This window comes from Rhinolophus ferrumequinum, chromosome 15 (assembly GCF_004115265.2).
Source record: "Rhinolophus ferrumequinum isolate MPI-CBG mRhiFer1 chromosome 15, mRhiFer1_v1.p, whole genome shotgun sequence".
Classification (NCBI taxonomy): domain Eukaryota; kingdom Metazoa; phylum Chordata; class Mammalia; order Chiroptera; family Rhinolophidae; genus Rhinolophus; species Rhinolophus ferrumequinum.
This window is the reverse complement of record NC_046298.1, coordinates 39,290,019-39,309,963: the sequence shown is the minus strand read 5'-3', so window position 1 is coordinate 39,309,963 and position 19,945 is coordinate 39,290,019. Positions and strand designations below refer to the sequence as shown.

General features: G+C 50.2%; 1 protein-coding gene across 7 annotated transcripts; it reads left to right on the top strand.

Moving 5' to 3' along the window:
• Positions 1-2,763: 2,763 nt before the first annotated feature.
• COQ8B (coenzyme Q8B) lies at positions 2,764-19,250 on the top strand. 7 transcript variants are annotated; one of them, XM_033128706.1, is made up of 15 exons: positions 2,764-2,828; positions 3,250-3,354; positions 3,490-3,609; positions 3,755-3,821; positions 5,640-5,717; positions 8,161-8,283; positions 8,419-8,504; positions 9,688-9,828; positions 9,910-9,991; positions 10,738-10,831; positions 12,650-12,791; positions 12,942-13,049; positions 15,114-15,179; positions 17,923-18,009; positions 18,437-19,250. In XM_033128706.1, exons 2-15 carry the CDS (start codon positions 3,253-3,255, stop codon positions 18,737-18,739), a joined length of 1,599 nt encoding a protein of 532 aa, XP_032984597.1. In that variant the 5' UTR covers positions 2,764-2,828; positions 3,250-3,252; the 3' UTR covers positions 18,740-19,250. The 7 variants fall into 7 exon arrangements, with proteins under 7 accessions (XP_032984597.1, XP_032984601.1, XP_032984600.1 ...); XM_033128710.1 differs by having other exon boundaries at positions 2,785-2,824; XM_033128709.1 differs by having other exon boundaries at positions 2,802-2,886.
• Positions 19,251-19,945: the final 695 nt, after the last annotated feature.

The window sequence follows — 19,945 nt, the reverse complement described above, 5'->3', positions numbered from 1 at the left end:
TTGAGGCTGGGATGTTAGAAGAGGAACCAGAAGTTAAGAGTACTTTCTGTAAATCAGATCATGACTGAAGCTTCTCTGCTCAGAACACTCCATGGTTCCTATCCCACTCAGAGTAAAAGCCACAGTCTTCAGGGTGACTCACTATACTATACGTCATCCGGCTCCAGTTACCACCCAGACCTCTCCTCTGTCTTTTCCCTTCACTCATTCTGTCCACTGGCCTCTTTGCTATTTCTCTGAGATATGTTCTACCACAGGGCTTTTAAGCACTGGTTTCCTCTGCCTGGAACATCCTTCCCTCAGATAGTTCAATAATGTCCTCGTTCAGTGAGCACTTCCCTGACCATCCTATTTAACCTCACAATCTTCCCTCCACTACCTGCCCCCTTTCCCTGGTTTATTTTTCTCTTTAACATGTCACCTCATTAAATACACAGGCATAGGGCGGCCAGGTGGCTCAGTTGATTAGAGGGGGAGCTCTGAACGACAGGGTTGCCAGTTCTATTCCCACATGGGCCAGTGAGCTGTGCCCTCCACAACCAGATTGAAGACAACGAGCTGTGGCTGAGCATCCAGAGAGGCGGCTGGATGGTTCAGCTGGTTAGAGCATGAGCTCTCAACAACAGGTTGCCGGTTCAATTCCCACATGGGATGGTGGGCTGCGCCCCCTGCAACTAAAGATTGAAAATGACAACTGGATTTGGAGCTGAGCTGCACCCTATACAACTAGATTGAAGGACAACGACTTGGAGCTGATGGGCCCTGGAGAAACACACTGTTCCCCAATATCCCCCAATAAAATTTATTAAAAAAAATACACAGGCATAACTTAGAGGTATTGTGGGTTCGGTTCCAGACCACCTCAATAAAGCGAATATTGAGATAAAGCAAGTTACATGAATTTTTTGGTTTCTCAGTGCGTATAAAAATTATGTATACACTATACTGTAGTCTATTAAGTGTGCAATAGCATTGTGTCTAAGAAACCAATATACATACCCTAATTAAAAAATACTGTGTTGATAAAATGTGCTATCATCTGAGCCTTTTGGAAAAATGGTGCCGATAGATTTGCTCGAGGCAGGGCTGCCATACTTTCAATCTTTAAAAAACACAGTATCTACAAAGCACAATAAAGGGAAGCACAATAAAACGAGGTATGCCTGTACTTATTTATTTTGCTTATTGTGCCCCTCACCAGAAGTCAGCACCAAAAGGGTGAAGATTTTTGCCTGTTTTGTTCCTTGCTATGTCCCCAGTGCCTAGCCATAGCAAGGAAAAGCACATGGTAAATGCTTCATAGAAATTTTTAAAAACGTGACTTTTCCGTAAGAAGCTTGTCTCATGTATAGAGCTCTTGTTCTGTGCCAGGTCCTGTGCCAAGCTCTTTACAGACAGTTTCACTGCATCTCTCTCTAACACTGAGCAGGAGGGGATGCCACAGCCCCATTTTACAGATGGGGACACTGAGGCTCAGAGGTCTGCCAACCTCTAGCCTTTGTAGCCACCAGGCTACTTGATATGACCTCATGTATTTGAAGCATATGGGTACCATCTGCCACAGTCCTGTAAAACAGTTATTGTCATGGGTGTTTTTTATATATTTTTACCCTCAAGGGTGAGCTGTCACCTTGCTCCTGAGTCAGACTCTCACGTTGGGGGGGGGGTTTGTCTTGAATTTGAGTCACTTGTGGGAGGGGCATTGGACAAAGGCTCAGGGCTCTAAAATGAGTCATCTTTTCACAGACCAGAAGTCATAGCAGGGGCCCCTTAGCATATCATACAGGCTGGGAAGCAGAGTTCCAGAAGGGTCAAGGCTCTTCTGAGGTCATATTGCACAGGGACAGAAACGGGGAGGTCTGATTCCTGAAAAAGGGGTTAGAAGGGGTCACGGGTGCTGTGAGGAAAGCGTCATATCCCTCCTTCTCCCAGCAGTGGGAGAGAGGCCCCAGCCAGCTGCTTCTATTCCAGACTGTGAGAAGAGGGGTGAGTCAGCCTACTGTGGGGGGAGTAAGCTTTAAGCTGGCCTGCTCCCCCTCCGAACACACACCACACACACCCAGATGAGCTGGAAGCTGGTTTTCTGGGATGCCAAGTCTCCTGACTCAGCTGTGGGAATCTTCGCTGACTGTGTTCTGGGAAATGTCAATGTCAGGCCTACAGGAAACAGAGGCGTCCCACTCACACCATCCTGCAGGTGGATGTGGAGCAGAGATAGCAGGGAATATAAGGAAACAGGGACACATTGGTGCAAGAGGCTGAGGGTGAGCGGGTTTATGTACATGAGAGAATTGAGAGTGAAAGAGGGAGACAGTTGGCGAGCAAGGAACAAGGTTTATACGTGCAAGGGAAGAGGCTGAGTGCCAGGATGCGGGTATTTGAAGCAGAGGGTGGGTGTGCAAAGTAGAGAAGCTCTTTGTGCACGGGAAACGTTTGCTGCGAAGACGTGTGTTCAAAGCAGAGATGTTGAGCCTGCTTGGGGTAGAAATAAGGGAGGTTGGCAAGATGTTTGTGCAGAGTTTGTCAGGGAGAGGGATGTTTGCAAACAAGACAGTGTAGAGACCAGAAAGGTCCGCGGCGCCCTGGGCACTTTGAGATGAGTGGAAAGGCATAAAAGGGCACGTGTATGCCAGCAATTCCCCCGCAGGCCCCAACGCCCACTCTTAGGCCCCGCCCACACCCTCCCTACTCCCAGCGGGGCGTGCTTCGTGCCAGTCAGAGAGCTGCTGCTCCATCATTGGCTAGCTGACCGGAGGGGCGGGCATGCAGAGACTCCCGGAAGCGCAAGAGGCTCTCGCGCTTGCCGACCTGGAGCCCGGGAGCAGTGGGTGCTTAGCAACGGGGGGAGGTGCCCATTACCGGGGTAGGGGGCACCCAGGAGGAATTGTGGGTACCTAGCAACGGAGGGAAAGGCGGTGCCTAGCGACGAGAGGGGGCTCAAGTGGAGCGGTAGTCCTGCAGGATCTGTGGGTGTCTAGCAACAAGGGAGGACCCTAGCAATGGCGGGGAGTGAGACGGGGAGAGTGAGTTTTGGAAGGTGCTCAGGAAGAGCTATGGGTTCATAGCAACGAGAAAGGGAATCAGGAGAAACTGGAGGCGCCTATAGCAGGGGAGAAAGTCTTTGGTGGGTGGGAGTCTTAGAATGAACATAGAGGAATGTGAGGGCTTGATGGGGGTCCCAGAGCAAAGCAGGGAGGGAGGTCAGTCCCACAACTCCTGCCCGAATAACCTCCATCTCTTCTCCCCCAGGCAATGTGGCTGGAAGTGGCGGGCCTACTGCGGGGGACTTGTGGACAGCTGGGCCACACTGTTGGTCTGCCTCATGGGGCCCAGGGACCTGGGCTCCGTTGGTGGGTAAGAGGTTGGGGATGGCGCTCCAAGGGGAAGAGCCTGAGGGAGACACCAGTGAGTAAATGGACAGGGAGGGATCCAAAGGGACAGGCAGACCTCATGTCCTCCATTCCTTACCAATGTCCACATCTCTTGCAGGGGCCATGTGTGGGTACTTGGGCCCAAAAGTTTCATCAGGATAGGCCTGGCAGAGGCCTGGGTGAGGAGGATATTCGCAAGGCTCGCGAGGCCCGGCTCAGGAAGACACCCCGGCCCCAGGTATCATTGCTTCCCACCCACTCAGTAACACCCCATGAAGTCAGTCGGCCCCCCAAGCTTGGGGAAGGGTGAGGTGGCAGGGTGGTTGGACTCCCTGGGCACTATGCCCACCTTCTCGTCCTCATACCTTTTTCCCATTTCCCAGCTGAGTGACCGCTCTCGAGAACGCAAGGTCCCTGCCTCCCGCATCAGCCGCTTGGCCAACTTTGGTGGTAGGTGTGACTGTGGGTGATTGTGACCTACCGTGTTTCCCCAAAAATAAGACCAGGTCTTATACCATATTTCCCCAAAAATAAGAGCAGGTCTTATATTTTTGTTCCAAAAGACACATTAGGGCGTATTTTCAGGGGATGTCTTATTTTTTCATGTACAACAATCTACATTTATTCAAATACAGTCATGTCATCTTCTGGAACATCGTCATCACGTACTAAATGTGTCTGTCTGGCTGATGATCTTAACTGGGGCTTAATTTCGGGGGAAACACGGTAGCTCAGAGGAAGCAACATTTACGGACAGAAGAGAGAGGGTGAATCAGAGACAGAGAAGAGGGAGACATGGAAAGAGAGTGAAGGCAAAGTTCTGCAAAACCAAGAGAAACAGAGAGGAACAACGTTTACTGAGAACTTGGAAGAACATGCAAGTTCCCATACATGTGATCTCTCTGCATCAAGTCGATGAATGTTTATTTCCATTCTATAGATGAGGGCACGGAGGCTAAGGGAGGTGACGTGACTTGACCTGAGATCGAGAAGCAGTATTGTTCAAACTTCATGTCACAATCTGCATGAAATAATTTAGTGGGTTGAAACCAGCATTAAGAAGAATAGAATGGAAAATATGAGTGCATCTGTAGAGTAAGGGAAAATCTTGTTTCATGAAACATTATATACGTTTACATTGGTCTGTACCGGTTATAATGCGGATGTCTTCTTTATTGCGGATCATGGTTCAAGTTTTAAAGACATTGATTCATAGTATAAAGAGGGAGTCAAATGCAGTGGTTAGAGCTTTGAAACCAGGCTGCCCAAGGTTCAAGGGGTGATTCTGCTGCATCTCACTTTGTGACTCTGGATAAGTTACTTAAATTCTCTGGGTCTCGATTTCCTTTTCTGTAAAATGGAAGTTTTCCTATAAAACTAATCTCACAAGGGTTTGAGGACAAACTTAGTTAATACACATAAAGCACTAGGAATGAATCTGGCATGTAGAAAGTGCTCAGAAAATGCCAACAATGATTACTTACAGACATGGTGACAGTAAAAGGGGCAGAAAGACTTGAGATATCTTTGGGGCAAGGGGAGGGAGGAGGCAGAGGAAATCACAGCTAGAGAGATAACAGCAAAAGGAGGAACAGAGAGAAAGAGGCCTAGGTAGATATGCCAGGTGGAGGGAAATGGGGAAATGGAGAAATAACTGACTTGGAAAAGGAAATGTGAGCATGAAAAGAGGAGGTGTGGACAGAGAAACAGGCAGTACTCGCAGGAAGTCACAGAGAGACTTGGGAGGATCATTTTGGGGCCTTCTTACCCTTGGCTGTACACTAGAATCAACCTGGGGTGCTTAAAAAAAAATACAAATTTCAAGGCCTCATCTCAGGCCAGTTTAATCAGAACCTCAGGGGTGGGACCTGGGCATTGTATTTACAAAAGCTCCTCACGTGATTCATATGTGCAGCCAGGGGTGAGAACTGCTGACACAGGAGACAAAGACCTGGAGAGAGGATAGGAAAAAAGGCAGCCTCACCTTGAAGGGAACCCCAAGCATGGAGGGAGTAAGAGACTGAGCTGGGGACAAATGGAATGTGTGAACCATGATTGGATGTCAGTTGGAAAAAAATAACTCACGGGGATGTAAAGTACAGTGTAGGGAATATAGTCAATAATATTGTAGTAACTAATATTGTAATAACATGTAAAGGGTTGACAGCAAAGAGCTGGAAGGCAAGTTGCTTAGAGACAGAGAAGAGAGAGGGTGGGGGGAGAAAGCCCCAGGCAAGCGGGCACTCAGGCTCCTCTCTCACTCCCCAGGACTGGCTGTGGGTTTGGGGCTGGGAGCACTGGCAGAGGTGGCCAAGAAGTCCCTGCTCGGAGAATATCTGCAGTCAGGTGAGTGAGCCACGCTGCCTGGGTTCACACCCTGGCTGGCTGTGTGACCTGGGGGCAAGTGGCTTCACCTCTCAGAGTCCTAGTTTCCTCATGTGGAAAATGGAAATGATAATATAGCCACCTCTGAGGGTCATTGTCAAGTGCTCAGAACGGGGCAAAGACACTGTCAGCGTTGTGATGGATAGAAGCCGATCATGAGGAAAAGAAAAATTAAGTCATCAGGAGTTGAGTTCCTAGCTCTGAGCAGAAGACGAAACTGAAAACAGGAGTGCCGCTGGGGGGCTGTGTACAACATAGATGGAATGCGATGTCTAGAGATCAACCCCTGGGGGTAAGATTCCCCCAACAAGTCAATGGCCGAAACAAAAATGGGAGTGGATATTCTAGATCAAAGAGACTAGAGAGATAATAACTGACAAATGGAATGTGAGAACCGTGATTGCATGACAGTTGGAAAAAAATAACTATCACGGGGATGTAAAGTATAGTATAGGGAATATAGTCAATAATATTGTAATAATTATGTATGGTATCAGGTGGGTACTAGACTTATTGGGAGATTACTTCGTAAGTTATATAAATGTCTAACCACTAAGCTGTGCACCTGAAGCTAATATAATATTGAACGTCATTGAAAAAAAATTTTCTTAAAGACAAAAATAACTATAAAAGACTTTTGGGAACAATTGGGAAAATCTGAATATGAACTGGATAGTAGATATTAGATAATTAGTGTTAATTTTCTTACGTGTGATTGTGGCACTGACTGTGCAGGGGAATATCTTTATTCTTAGCACAGGTTGAGTACAACTCCAAGCAAAAAGTAACAGTAAGTCTGTGGGTACACATAGATAAAGCTGGTGAGACAGAACATTAAAATGTTTGAATCACTTATATGGGTGTTCCTGATGCAACTTTTCTGTCTTTTGGAATTCTTTCAAACTAAAAAAACTGCAGGTGGGTGCAGGATTAGGCTTTAGGGTAAGGCCAAACAGTCTGCACTGCGCTCTGCCACTTCTGTGCTGTGTGATTCAGGGCCAGGCACTGTACCTCTCTGAATCTCTTGCTTCCTCACCTTGAAAATTAAGGCATTGGGAATTCTAGTTTTTACTTCCTTGGGTGATTGTGGGGATTCTGCCAGAGAATCCACAGAGACTCTTAGAATTCTGCTTGACACGGGGTAAAGAGTTCAATGAAAAAGCTTAATAAACACTTTACTGAGTAATATAATTTGCATATAGAACTGTGCACATATCCCAAGCATACGGGCTTCATTCATTTTCACAAAATGGACACAGCTGTGCACCCAGATCAAAAAACCCTAGAAGAGCATTTCTCCAATTTTTTGGTCTCAGGATCCCTGCACACCCTTAAAACCAAGAAATGGATTAAAAGAAAAAAAATGTGTTATAGTATGTGGCCATAAAAAGGAATCAAGTACTGATCTATGCTACAATGTGGATGAATCTTGAAAACACCGTCCTAAGTGAAGGAAGGCAGACACAGAAGGCCATGTATTGTATGATTCCATTGATATGAAATGCCCAGAATAGGGAAATCTATAGAGACAGAAAGTAGATTAGTGGTTTACAGGAGCTTGGGGGGAAGTCATCGGTGGAAATGGGGGTGACTGCTAATAGGTAAGGGCTTTCTTTCTGGGGTGATGAAAATGTTCTGGAATTGGTAGTGGTGGTAGTTATGCTGAATATACTAGAAACCATTGAACTATACACCTTAAATGGGTGAATTATATGGTATGTGAATTACGAGTGTATCTCAATAAAGTTGTTAAATAAAATGAGGACCCCAAAGAGCTTGTTTATGTGGGTTGTATTTATGGATATTTACTGTATTAGAGATTAAAACTGAGAAATTTTTTTGGATGGCGCAGCTCACAGGTGGCCCATGCGAGGATCAAACTGGTAACCTTGGTGGTGCTACCAGCACCATGCTCTAACCAACTGAGCTAACCGGCCACACCTAAAACTGAGTTTCTTTTGCTCAACATTCTTTTTGGGAGATGTATCCATGTTGCTGTGAGTGGATGTTGGTGGTTTATTCCAGGCAGTCGCTCTGTGACTGTTCCACAATTCCTTTGTTCATTGTATCGACGATCATTTGGGATGTTTCCAGTTTGGGACTGTCATGAGCAGTGCTCCTTGGAATTTCTGTCAGGGACATATTTATGCATTTCTCTTGGGCATACACCTGGGAGAGAAACTGCATCTGGTATAGGTGTGTGCTTTACTAGACACTTCCCCACTATTTTCCAGAGGGCTTGTGCCATGGCACACTCATCAGCCGTGTTGGCATTCGGGCTGCTCCACATCCTTGGCAACACGTGGTGTTCTCTTTTTCATTGTAGCCATCCTGGTGGTGTGCAGTGGCGTTCTACTGATTATTTTTGTGGTTATAATACTAATGATCATTCTTTCCACCTCAGAAGACGGCTCCCGGCCGGGCTCCAGCCGTTTCCTGTCAGAGGCCAATGCCGAGCGGATTGTGCAGACCTTGTGTACAGTTCGGGGGGCCGCCCTCAAGGTTGGCCAGATGCTCAGCATCCAGGGTATAGCATGACCCCCGACCCCTGACTTCATTTCCACCCCACCCCACCCACCCACAAGCCCCAGCTTCAGATACTCCCACAGGGGCCCACCTTGCCTCCTCCCTCACTGCTTCCCTTGTCCCCCTATCTCCCAAGACAACAGCTTCATCAGCCCCCAGCTGCAGCGTATCTTTGAGCGAGTCCGCCAGAGTGCCGACTTCATGCCCCGCTGGCAGATGCTGGTGAGTGTCCAGGGAGGCGGCTCCACCTGACTGATTCCTGGCTTCACTGCTCTACTCCCTGTCTAACTCTGGGCCTCAGTTTCCCCATCTGTAAAATGGGGGTCACCAAAGCAGACACCTGATAGGACTGTTTTGATGATTAAATGAGAGGGTGGTGCAGAGCGCTTAGTCCAGCCCCTGGCAGGCTCAGTGGGCTGTTACAGAGGCAGGGCGCACAGTGGTTAGGGGCCAGACTTCAGAAGTTCAGACTCTGGCTCCGCCACTTCCTACCTGCAGCATCCTCCTCATAGTGTCCCATAAATCACCTTGTTTCCCCGAAAATAAGACCTAGCCGGACAATCAGCTCTAATGCATCTTTTGGAGCAAAAATTAATATAAGACCCGGTATTATATTACATTATACCCGGTCTTATAGTAAAGTAAGACCAGGTCTTATATTAATTTTTGCTCCAAAAGGTGCATTAGAGCTGATTGTCCGGCAAGGTCTTATTTTCAGGGAAACAGTAATATACGGAAAGCACTTAGGAGGGCCCCTGACACACCATGCCAGTTTTAGCTGTTATTATTACTGGTTTTTTAATTAAAGGAGAGCATGTCTGTAAATAGGTTGGCACAGCGCCTGGCACTGAGTAAGTGCCCAAGACATAAGCTGTTCTAATGCCTGGGTAAGGGTGTGGAATCCGGAATCCAGCCACCTACCTGCCTTTTGATCCTCTGTTCTGCTCACTCACCATACGACCCTGGGCAATTATTGTTGTTCTCTGAGCCACTGTGAACAGGGCTTGGCCCATAGGAAGCCCTTTGTAAGTTTTGACTCTTCTTTATCACATTAACTTTGAGTTAATTACGCAATATGCAATTTAATAAAGGCTTATTATCAATCTTAACTATACATAATAGCAATCCTCGATAGTAGCTTGCACAACCTCGGGAGTACCGGCTTGGGAGACACAAGCTGGGCTGGGCCTTCTAGTCCACCAGGGCCTGGTTCATCACCTTGGCCAAGAGACAGCTCTCTGAGCCTCAGTTTCCTCATCTGTAAAGTGGGGTAGCTGCCAAGAGCTCAGCCCACAGCCCGGCATTTGGAGAGTGCCCAGGTTATTAGCACATAAAGTGCTCGGCACAGGGAATGAACTCAGCTGCCTCTAATCATGGTGATAATTGTTACAACCACTCTCCCCAGAGAGTTCTGGAAGAGGAGCTCGGCAGGGACTGGCAGGCCAAGGTGGCCTCTTTGGAGGAGGTGCCCTTTGCCGCTGCCTCAATCGGGCAGGTGCACCAGGGCATGCTGAGAGATGGGACGGAGGTGGCCGTGAAGATCCAGGTGAGAGGGGAGCCCAGATGGGGTCGTGGTGAGCACCCTGCTGTGCCTGAGAAGTGACTGCTGCCCTCCCCCCACTCCCAGTATCCAGGCGTTGCCCAGAGCATCCAGAGCGATGTCCAGAACCTGCTGGCGCTGCTCAAGATGAGCGTGGCCCTGCCTGAGGGTGAGGCGCCCACTCCACCCCTGTCTGCAGGAGGGGTACCCCGAAGAGAGGAAGTGGAGCTGGATGGAGGGAGAGTGGCTAGCTCGGGGCAGGGGATGCCTGTGTGTGAGTGGATGTGTAAGGGTGTGTTTGAGACAGAAAGGGACACCGAGGTAGGGAAAGCCCAGGGAGTACAAGCGTGTGAGAAAAAGACAAATTTAGAGATTCTGACAGAGACGCAGAGAGGCAGAAGCCCAGACCAAAATCCAGAAACAGACACACACACTGTGCAGAGAGGGACTGTAGCTGTGAAAAAGAGCCACAAAAGCAGGAAGAGAATGTAAGTGGGACCCTATGTTTGTGTTACAGCACATGAAAAAGAGCCTGAAGAAGACGGGGCAGGGTATGTGCGTGTCAGAGAGACAGGCAGAAGGTTCAGAGGCAGAATGACTGTGAGACAGTATGAAAAAGAGTAGGTGGCATGTGTGGCTGAAAGAGATGCTTAGGGACTGGTGTGCATGCCTGTGAAAGAGACCCTAGGAGAGAGACTTCAGAAGAGCTCACAATTGTATGAAAGACAGGGGAAGTGTGTGGACAGACAATGCACGTAAAAGGCATAGAGCAGAAGGTGTGAGGGGCAGTGAAAGAGACAGAGTGAGAGACACGATTGGTAAGAGAAGACATCCATGAGTGGGAGCCTGAGGGGTCAGACAGGTGGGGTGGGACAGGCTGTGGCTTTCCCTGTTTGACACAGCTGCCCCCCTCAGGCCTGTTTGCTGAGCAGAGTCTGCAGGCCCTGCAACAGGAGCTGGCTTGGGAGTGTGACTACCGTCGTGAGGCGGCTTGTGCCCAGAACTTCAGGTGAGCTGCAGGCCCCTGGAGGGACCCCTTCCCTCCAGCTTCCCTCCTTTCCCTCCCAGGCTCAGTGGGAAGTGGTAGCCCCCACAGCCTCTGGCAGCTGGAGCCCTGGGGTGGGGCTGGTAAACTCTTCATTCGTTCATCCATCCATCCCTTCATCCATCCATCCATGTCCTCTGAGCTTGGGCAGGTCACTTCTTCTCTCTAAGTGTCAGTTTTAGTTTTATCATCTGTAGAATGGGTTAGGTAACCACTGCAGTCCTGTGAGGGAGATGAACTTGTCAACAGGCACTTCGTCACACAGTGAGTGACCATTACACCCACTGCACTGACAGACTGAGCAATACTACAGTGTCAAGAGTTGGAGAGAATGGACTGCAGGGTATCCCTTATATAACTTGGGCAGGAGGAGATACTGAGATAAGCATTCTGGAGAACAGTTTGGCATCATACAATAAGGCTCAATAGTCACATATAACCCAATACTCATCCTCCTAGCTAAATACACGAGGGACGCCTTTGCCAGTATACACCGTCAGACTTTTTCCAGAATGCTTAGAACAGCAGTAGCCCCAAATTGGAAACATCCCAAACCTATGAAATTCATCCAGCAGGGTGGATGAATAAATATGGTATATTCAACAGTGGAATATCATACAGCAGTGAAAATGAATGAACTACAGATACAGGGAGCGATGTGGGTGTAGCTTAGAAGAATTGTGATGTGCAGCAATTAATTACTGCAGATCTGTGAGATCCTTCAGTGTGGCCAGATGTTCATTGAGCCAAGCTCTGTAGATACAGAACTAGAGAAAGGGCAGCAGAAGTCAGTGGTTAGGGGCGTGGGCCTTGACTCGGACAGACGTGGGATCTAGCCCCAGGTCAGCCCTTAACAGGCTGGGTGGCCTGAATCTGCACAGCGGCCTTGGGAGAGTACCCTCACAGAGGAGCGAGGATAAAAGAATTGTGCTGATTAAGTCGGTTCAAACATCAGAGATTTTATAAACAAGGACAAAAATACGAGCTCCAAAGCAGGACCTGGAGAAGGGTGCGGAGTGGGCTGGGCCAGAGCATTCCTCATGGGATTTGGGGACAGCCCTCCCTCACAGGGTTTCCCAGTGCCCTTAGAATAAAACCCACATTACTCCCCTGGCCTCTCCCCATCTCCCTGCTCCCCACCTCACTCCAGCCATCCCACAGGTCCCCAACCAGAGGCCTCGCTCATATTTTCTGTCTCCCAAATCTTACATTGACACACCTATGACGGTCTATTATTGGTCTGTTGGTTTGTTAGAGTGTGGTCTCCGGTGTGTGTAAGGGGAGGCCTGGGCCTCATCCACTGCTCTGTCCTGCACGGGGACGGACACGGAGAAGGATTCTTTCTCTTAATCAGTGTTCTGACTCCAAGGAGTGGCCAAGGAGTATCACCATGGACTAGGAGATTTGTATATCAGTGACCATTTTTTTTGATAGATTAATTAATAATTTAATGAAAAAGTAATGTTCATCAAGCTTAATACATTGAGCTTATTGTGGGGCAACCGAATGTCATAGAAGTATTTCCGGTAGGAAAGTGGTAACTGGGTCTCCAGCAGCACCAGGCTTAGGGGCAGGCACAGTAGGCCCTATGGAGATGTTTGTTGAATGAATGAAGTGTCTGAATGAATGTTAGTCCAGCCAGGTATTGGCAAGAGGAGGGCAAGACAGAAGGCAAGACACAGACCGTTCATGGAGGATTTCTCAGAGGAGGAGGAAGAGGCCTCGAGCTGGGTCATAGGAGCCTGAAGCCCCAACCATCCACCCCCCTCCCTTCTGCCCCAGGCAGCTGTTGGAAGATGACCCCTTCTTCCGGGTGCCGGCAGTGATTAAGGACCTCTGCACCACGCGAGTGCTGGGCATGGAGCTGGCTGGAGGGGTCCCCCTGGACCAGTGCCAGGGCCTGAGCCAGGACATTCGGAACCAGGTACATGGTCTCGTGGGACAATAGGGAGGGTGCTGCCCCAGGGCAGGGCCAGCAGGGCAGGCCAGACCCACAGTCCTGCCCCAGGCCAGAGAGGGCTTTACAGGGGCAGATGATTCTGGGGTGTCTGTTAACTCTTTTTCTCCACCCTAGATCTGCTTCCAGCTCCTGAGGCTGTGTCTACGGGAGCTGTTTGAGTTTAGATTCATGCAGACGGACCCCAACTGGGCAAACTTCCTGTATGATGCAGCCAGCCACCAGGTTGGTTCCTTATGATGTATGTGAGGGTACATTACCTACTGTGATAGATATTTCAGTAGCTCAACACAATAGTAGTTTATTACCCATGTAACAGGCTAGGGTAGCCCTCCTCCATGCAGTGACTCAGGGCCCTAGGCTCCTTCCCTTTTGTGATCATGCCATCCCCCAGGTCTTGCAATATTCTCCTTCCAGTAGAAGAGGAAAGAGAGTTTGAGAGGTTAACCCTTATCTAACTGTTTTGACCAGAAGTGACAAATCATTCCCTTTACCATTCCATTAATGAGAACTGGTCACAGGGCCTGCCTAGGTGCAAGGGATGCTGGGAAATGGAGTCCCTGGCTGGGCAGTGGCTTCCTAGTGCCAATGTGACAGTATAAAAGAGGGATCACAACTTTCTGAAGGTAGTTAGTCATCATGACCACACTTGTTATTCATTTAGAGCACACCAAGCTCCTCCTACTGCCGCCTCTTGACAATGCCAAGACAACCCTGATCCTTGCCTTCTCAGAGTTTCCAGTCCAGCAGGGGAACCTGTCACCAGACAGTGGTGACCTAGAGTAGTTAGTACCACCATGAGGAAACACAGGCCAGAGTGGTCAGTGATAGGGGAAGCCCAGGGGGCTGTGGGAAGCCAGGGAAAGTGGCTGACCCCGCCTGGGTGGGTGGGGTCAAGGAAGGCTTCTTGAAGGAAGTGCCATTAAAGCTGAAACCAGACAGATGAGAAAGGGACAGCCATTGAAAGGGCAGGAAGAACGATCCTGGCAGACGACACAGGGTGTCCAAAGACCCAGGGGTGAGTTTGAACCAAAAGACTCTCAGTGTGTGTGGTTGCCAAATGGCTCTGCAAAGTGGTCTGTACCCATTATATCCCCAGAGGGGTCTTTCTGAAACAAATCTGGCCACGCTGTCCCCTCCACAGTGCTTCAGGGCCCTCAGGATAAAGTCTGAGCCCTTTGCCGAATGTGAAATGGCCCTGCTGAGTCTCCAGCCTCAGTGTCTTGCCACCCTCCACCCCTGCAAATACATACACACCCCATATCCCTCTTAGGCTGACAACTCAGGGAGGGGTTTTTCTAACCTGGGTAGGTGATGTGTGTCCTGATGTCAATTTATTGGGTCTCAACTGCATTTTTTGTGGTTAAAGGCATAGAATGGAAAGTATCAGTGTGTCATGGATGGGACAGAGCTATAATATTTCAGGACACTTTTGTTTTATGTTTATATTTATATGGCATTAGCACTGGTGCCCAGTATAATCTGTATTTCTTACTGTGGGTTGTGATTAATAGTCCGAACTCCACCGCCCTAGAGAAACTCCTGCACGTGTGTTCATCAAGCATGATTTTAATAGCAAAACCCAGAAACACCCACAGTGTCCATCACCCAGATAAATGCATTGTGATATATTCGCACAATGAACTCCTTACACATCAGTGAAAAAGTGAATGAATGAGCCAGAGCCACACATAGCAGTGGGGATAAATCACAAAACCATGCTGGTCAAAAAGAACAGGTTGCAGGGTAACTATCGTAAATACCATTTATATGAAGCTTTAAGATACACAAAACATTACTATATATTGTTCATGGGTGGGCACATATATAGAAAAATATAGAAATACGTGCATGGTAATTTCAGGAAATAATAATAATTTCAGGAAAGTGGTGACCCTGGAAGAGAGGATCGGGATGTCGGGGAGGTAGAATCAGGCTGGGGTACACAGGAGGCCCCACCTGGATTGGTACTATTTTCTATTTTAAGCTGGGTGGTGAGATTTGTGGGTGTTCACTTTTCCATATATGTTATTCTCTGGATTTTTTTCTGTGCCTAAAGTATGTTATTATAAAAATAACGACGACCAAAAAAATAAAAGCAAGATTCTTTCAGCTTCATGTGGGGGTGGATTAGTGTGGAGACTGGAGGCCAGGAACCCAGGGAGACAGCGGGAACTCTGGCAGGAGGGCACAGGGTGTAGGGAGGGAGAGATGGACCCTAGCCACCTGGGATAGACAATGGGAAGCATTGGTGGATTCCCAGCATCCCTTTCACCATTCTGTTCCCAGGTGACCCTGCTGGACTTCGGTGCAAGCCGGGAATTTGGGACCGAATTCACAGACCATTACATCGAGGTGAGTCCCCCCAATCCTGGGGTCTCAGAAGGGCCGAGGCTCAAGCCAGATACTGAGGCAAGGGTGAGAAGGAGAAATACAATATCTAGAATTAAGAAATAAGAAATAATAGTAATATTAATAGCAGCTAACAAATACCAAGCACTTAATATTGTCAGGCGGTTTTAAGTAGTATACCTGTGGTGACTGATTTAAACCATACAGCAACTTCATGGAGTAAGGACCATTTTTAGCCCCATTTTACAGATGAAGTAACAGGCTCAGAGAGGTTAAGTCACTTGCCCAAGGTCACAGCAGACCTGGCATTCTGACTTAGGTGGTCTGGGTCCAGAGCCCATACTCCCAACCCTGACTAGCCTTGTCCTAAGAGGCAGGTCCATGATGGCCATCCTTGCACCTCCCCACACCCCACCCACACTGTCTAGGGCCTTGGTGTCCAGGTTTGTGCTCACACACCTTCCTGGCAAGCCGATCCCTAGGGGGCTGCTCTGTCCTGAGGAAGTGCTTCCTCACCTATTGACCATCCCTCCCACTGTACCTCCTGCCCACCAGGGTCAATTTGTCTCAGAGGTCACAGAGAACATTATGTCATTCATTTGGTTAGCTTGGACATTTAACATGGTCTTCTAACCATTTAGTGATCAGTTCAAACTCTTTGACACTCCTCTGTGCCCCGTCCTATTCTAGGTAATGTGGGGGACAACAGTGACCAATCCAGTCCAGGTCCCCACCTTCACAGAGCTCACAGTCCAGTGGGGGGACAGATAGTTGAGGGCCCAGAGTGGTCAGAGCTGGAATGGGGAAGCACAGGGCACTATCGGAGCTCAAAGGATCCTGGCCCAGCCTAGGGGTCAGGGAGGGCTTCCTGGAGGAAGAGACATCAGAATTGAGACCTGAGGGATTAGGAGAGCAATCAGGAAGAGGCTCGGAGGGTATTCCAGACCAACAACATGTGCAAAGGCCACGAGGTGATAAGGGATATTCCCATTAGAGCAGTACTTCTCAAACTTTAATGTGTATGTGAAACCTCCCCCCCATGACCCAGTTAAAATGCAGATTCTGGACTGGAGTCAGGCAGAAGATGCTGTATTTCTAACACACTCCCAGGTAATGGCAAAGCTACTCTTACAGGGACCACACTGAGTAGTAAAGTCCTAGAAACCCAAAAGTAAGTTCATGTTCTGACTCTGGCAGGTGGGGTGGGCTGGCGTCAGGGGGAAGCATTGGGCCAGCGATGAGACTGGAGCCAAATCACTCTGGGTCCCAGAAGCCATGCTTTGCAGCTTGTATTTTATCCCGTTTCCCTGGGAAGCCATGGGAGGGATTTGAGCAGGGGAGGGCCACAGTAAGAATTAGGAAACCCCCTCTGAATAAAGAGTGGTCTTTAAGACTGAGGGCGGGGAATCTGGGGAGGCTGTGGGAAGGGAAAGACAGGTGTTGGGGACAAGGCCCAGGACTCGTGGAGATTGGAGGATGATGGCGCCACCCCTGAGATGCAGACAGGAAGGAGGAGCTGGTTAAACCTCCCCCGCCACACACACATAGGCCCCTTGAGGCCATCTCTGCTGGCCATTTGAGGCACAAAGCCAAGGCTTCTCTGGGTAGTTGGGACATCTCATGCCCCTCCCCCCAGCCTCTTTAGAATGGCCCTCCTGCCACCTTCCCAGCCTTTTCCAGTTTAAAAAAGCCCTGTCCCACTGGCCCCCAAGGACTGCAGGCCTGACAGATGGCCGGACAGTCTTGGGCCGGGTAGACGAGACAGAACAAAACAGCCTGATTTAATCTTGATTCCCCTTCCTCTCAAGAAAGTGCAACCCAGTGGTTAAGGTTCACCCAGGTTCTACTCCTCGCCTTGCTCTTGCCCACCGTGAGCCTGTTTCCTCTTCTGTAAAATTGGGACCCTCGTATCCACCTCTGGATAATAATAGCTGGTAATATTTATGGTGCTTCCTATATACAGGCCCAGTGCTCATGAGGCACTACACAGTTATCTCCTCCTTTATCCTTACAACCACCCCATGAGGAAGATACTTTCCTCATCCCCATTTCACAGATGAGAAAGCGGAGTCCTGAGGCAAGCGACTTGCCCAGTCAGCCAGCAAGTGGCAGAGCTGAGCCTGAGCCCAGGTGGGCTGGCTTTCACTTCAGTCTGTCTGTCCATGTGCCCTCACATCTTGCTTGCCTGATGTGTACTCGTGGCTGGAGAGGTGCTTAGCTCTGCACACTAATTTGCTAAACAAAGGCCTTCTGAGTGACAGACCTCGTGCCAACCCAGATCCCTGCTCCCAAGGCTCCAAGTCCAGTGCCAGAGACAGGTATCAACAGATATCAACCAGGTGATCACAGAGATGGCCCAATGGCAACCTCAGATGCAGTTTTGGGTCACAGTCACATCCTTGGCCAATTGAGTGTTTGGACCCACGAACAGCACCTGACATTTATTTTCCTCTGTGCTTTTTCACTGTTTAGTTTCCAGGCAGGCTCTGTGTCCCCAGCCAGGTGGGCAGAACCCTTGACCAGCCCCACCCTCCAGGCTCTGAAACAGTCTTGAGAGAGACACAGACAGGCAGGCACAAGGTGATGAGGGAGAGTCTTCTAGGTGAGAGAGGGCCTAGGCAGATGAGAAGGGAAGTGGGTACAGGTAGGGCCCAGCTTCCAGCTGCAGTCTCCATTTCCCCAAGACCCCTCCTTGAACCCTTGAACTCACTGAGCCTTTGACCCTGTGCCCCACCCATTTCCCCAGGTGGTAATGGCTGCAGCCAATGGAGACAGAGACCGGGTCCTGCAGAAATCCCGGGACCTCAAATTCCTCACAGGCTTTGAAACCAAGGTTGGGAGACACTGGGGGAGTAGGGGCTGGTATCTATTGGGGGGCCTGTAGGAGCTGCGTAACTCTACTGAGGGTTCTCTGGGGAGGAGTAGGGGGAATGGCACTGTTTGGCTACTCAGGAACCCTGGGAAAATTCTAGAGGGAGGCAATGGGGGGCTGCTGGTGGGTACTGGGGGTCCAGGAATGGAGGCTGCTTCTCTGTTCTAGATAGTGAGGGCTGCTTGTTTATTGGAGGCTCTGAGAGGGAGTGAAGGGCTGTTTCTTTTGGGAAAAGTGGGAGGCTGCTTCTTTCCTGGGGGCTCTGGAAGGACCTAGTACTTGTGCTAGTACTGGAGACTCTGAGGGAGCTGACAGCTACTTGTCCCTTTAGGGTTAAGTAGAAGGCTTCCTGTCCATACTGGGTGCCTCTGCTCTCCCCCACCCCTAGGCATTCTCGGATGCCCACGTCGAGGCTGTGATGATCCTGGGGGAGCCCTTCGCCACCAAGGGACCCTACGACTTCGGGGCGGGTGACACTGCCCGCCGAGTGCAAGGCCTCATCCCTGTGCTGCTGCAGCATCGACTCCGCCCACCGCCAGAGGAGACCTATGCCCTGCACCGCAAGCTGGCAGGGGCTTTCCTGGCCTGCGCCCGTCTCCGCGCCCACATCGAATGCCAGGACCTCTTCCAGGACACCTACCATCGGTACTGGGCCAGTCGCCAGGCTCAGCCACAGCCCGAAGCCTCCTGACCAGAGGGCATGTTGGTCCGACCCCTCAGATGGCTTCCCTCTGGGAAATCTGGCCCATAGAGGGCCATCACCTGCTGTGATACCTCCTTCCCACTCTGCTCCAGTCTGGGAACCCCTGCCCTGGGCTTCCCAGTCTTGCCTAGCATCCTTCCCTGGGGGCTGGGGTACCCTGGGGCTAGGGAACTCCCCCTTTCATGCCCCCATATCCTGCTCATATCCAAAATGGGCATGCGGGAACTCTGTATCAGGGATTAACTTATTTCTGCCAACATTTGAGAGAGCCTCAGGCCCTCAGCACGCCGTGGTGGAGACGCAGACTCATCTAGAGTCTCTCGCTTGTGCCTCGGGGCTCCCACAGATCTGGCCAGAGAGATGGGTGGGGTGGTGGAGGCAGCCTCACCTTTGCCTCCCTCACTCTTCCACCAGCTGCCTTCTCCCTGTCCATCCTCTCTGTTGGGGAGGGGTGTTTGGTGGGGGGGTATTTGAACCTTCAGTCTGAGTAAAAGCAGCCTTCCCCTTCCCCCAGCTCTTTTCTCTGCGCAGAGGGGGTAGGGGGAGGAGCTCTCGAGCAGTGTCCAGGTGCAGATGGCCAGCCCCCTCCCACCCTCTTGTCTGAAAGCCCCAGTCCTGCCCGGGCCATCTGTTGCCGGGAACCTCCTTCTCCCCTTTCCCTCCCACCCACCTAACCCTCCCGCACGTGCTGACCACCTGCTCGTAAAGCTGCGGCAGCTGAGAAGGCCTCCCCCCCCTACACACACCACCTCGGCGCCGGGCTCCCAGCAACCTCCCCTTTGCTAATGGGCCTTAATGCCCCTGCCAGCTGCTTTGCCAAACCCACAGGATCGGGCGGGAGTGGGGGCGCAGCGAAAGCCAGAACCGCGCCCTGGTCTCAGCCCGGCGCCCCCGCCGCCAAAGCCGAGCAGATCGCGCACCCGGACGCCGGGGTCTATTCATTCCCCCTCCCATTCCTTGCAAAAAGTGCCTCGTCACCGCTTCTGCCCGCCCCCGCTGGGCTGGGAGAACCGTGGGGTTAGCTGTAAGATTTGAGGATGTGGGGCGGCGAGGCGCCTCCCGAAGTAACTCTTTCAGACGTATAACTGAAGGGGATCTGAGGTCAGGGGTCACGGAGAGACAGGGAGCCCAGGCTTGGAAGGACCTGGGGGGAAGTCGCAGCAAGGCTCAAAAGAACGCTCTGCCACGGACTGG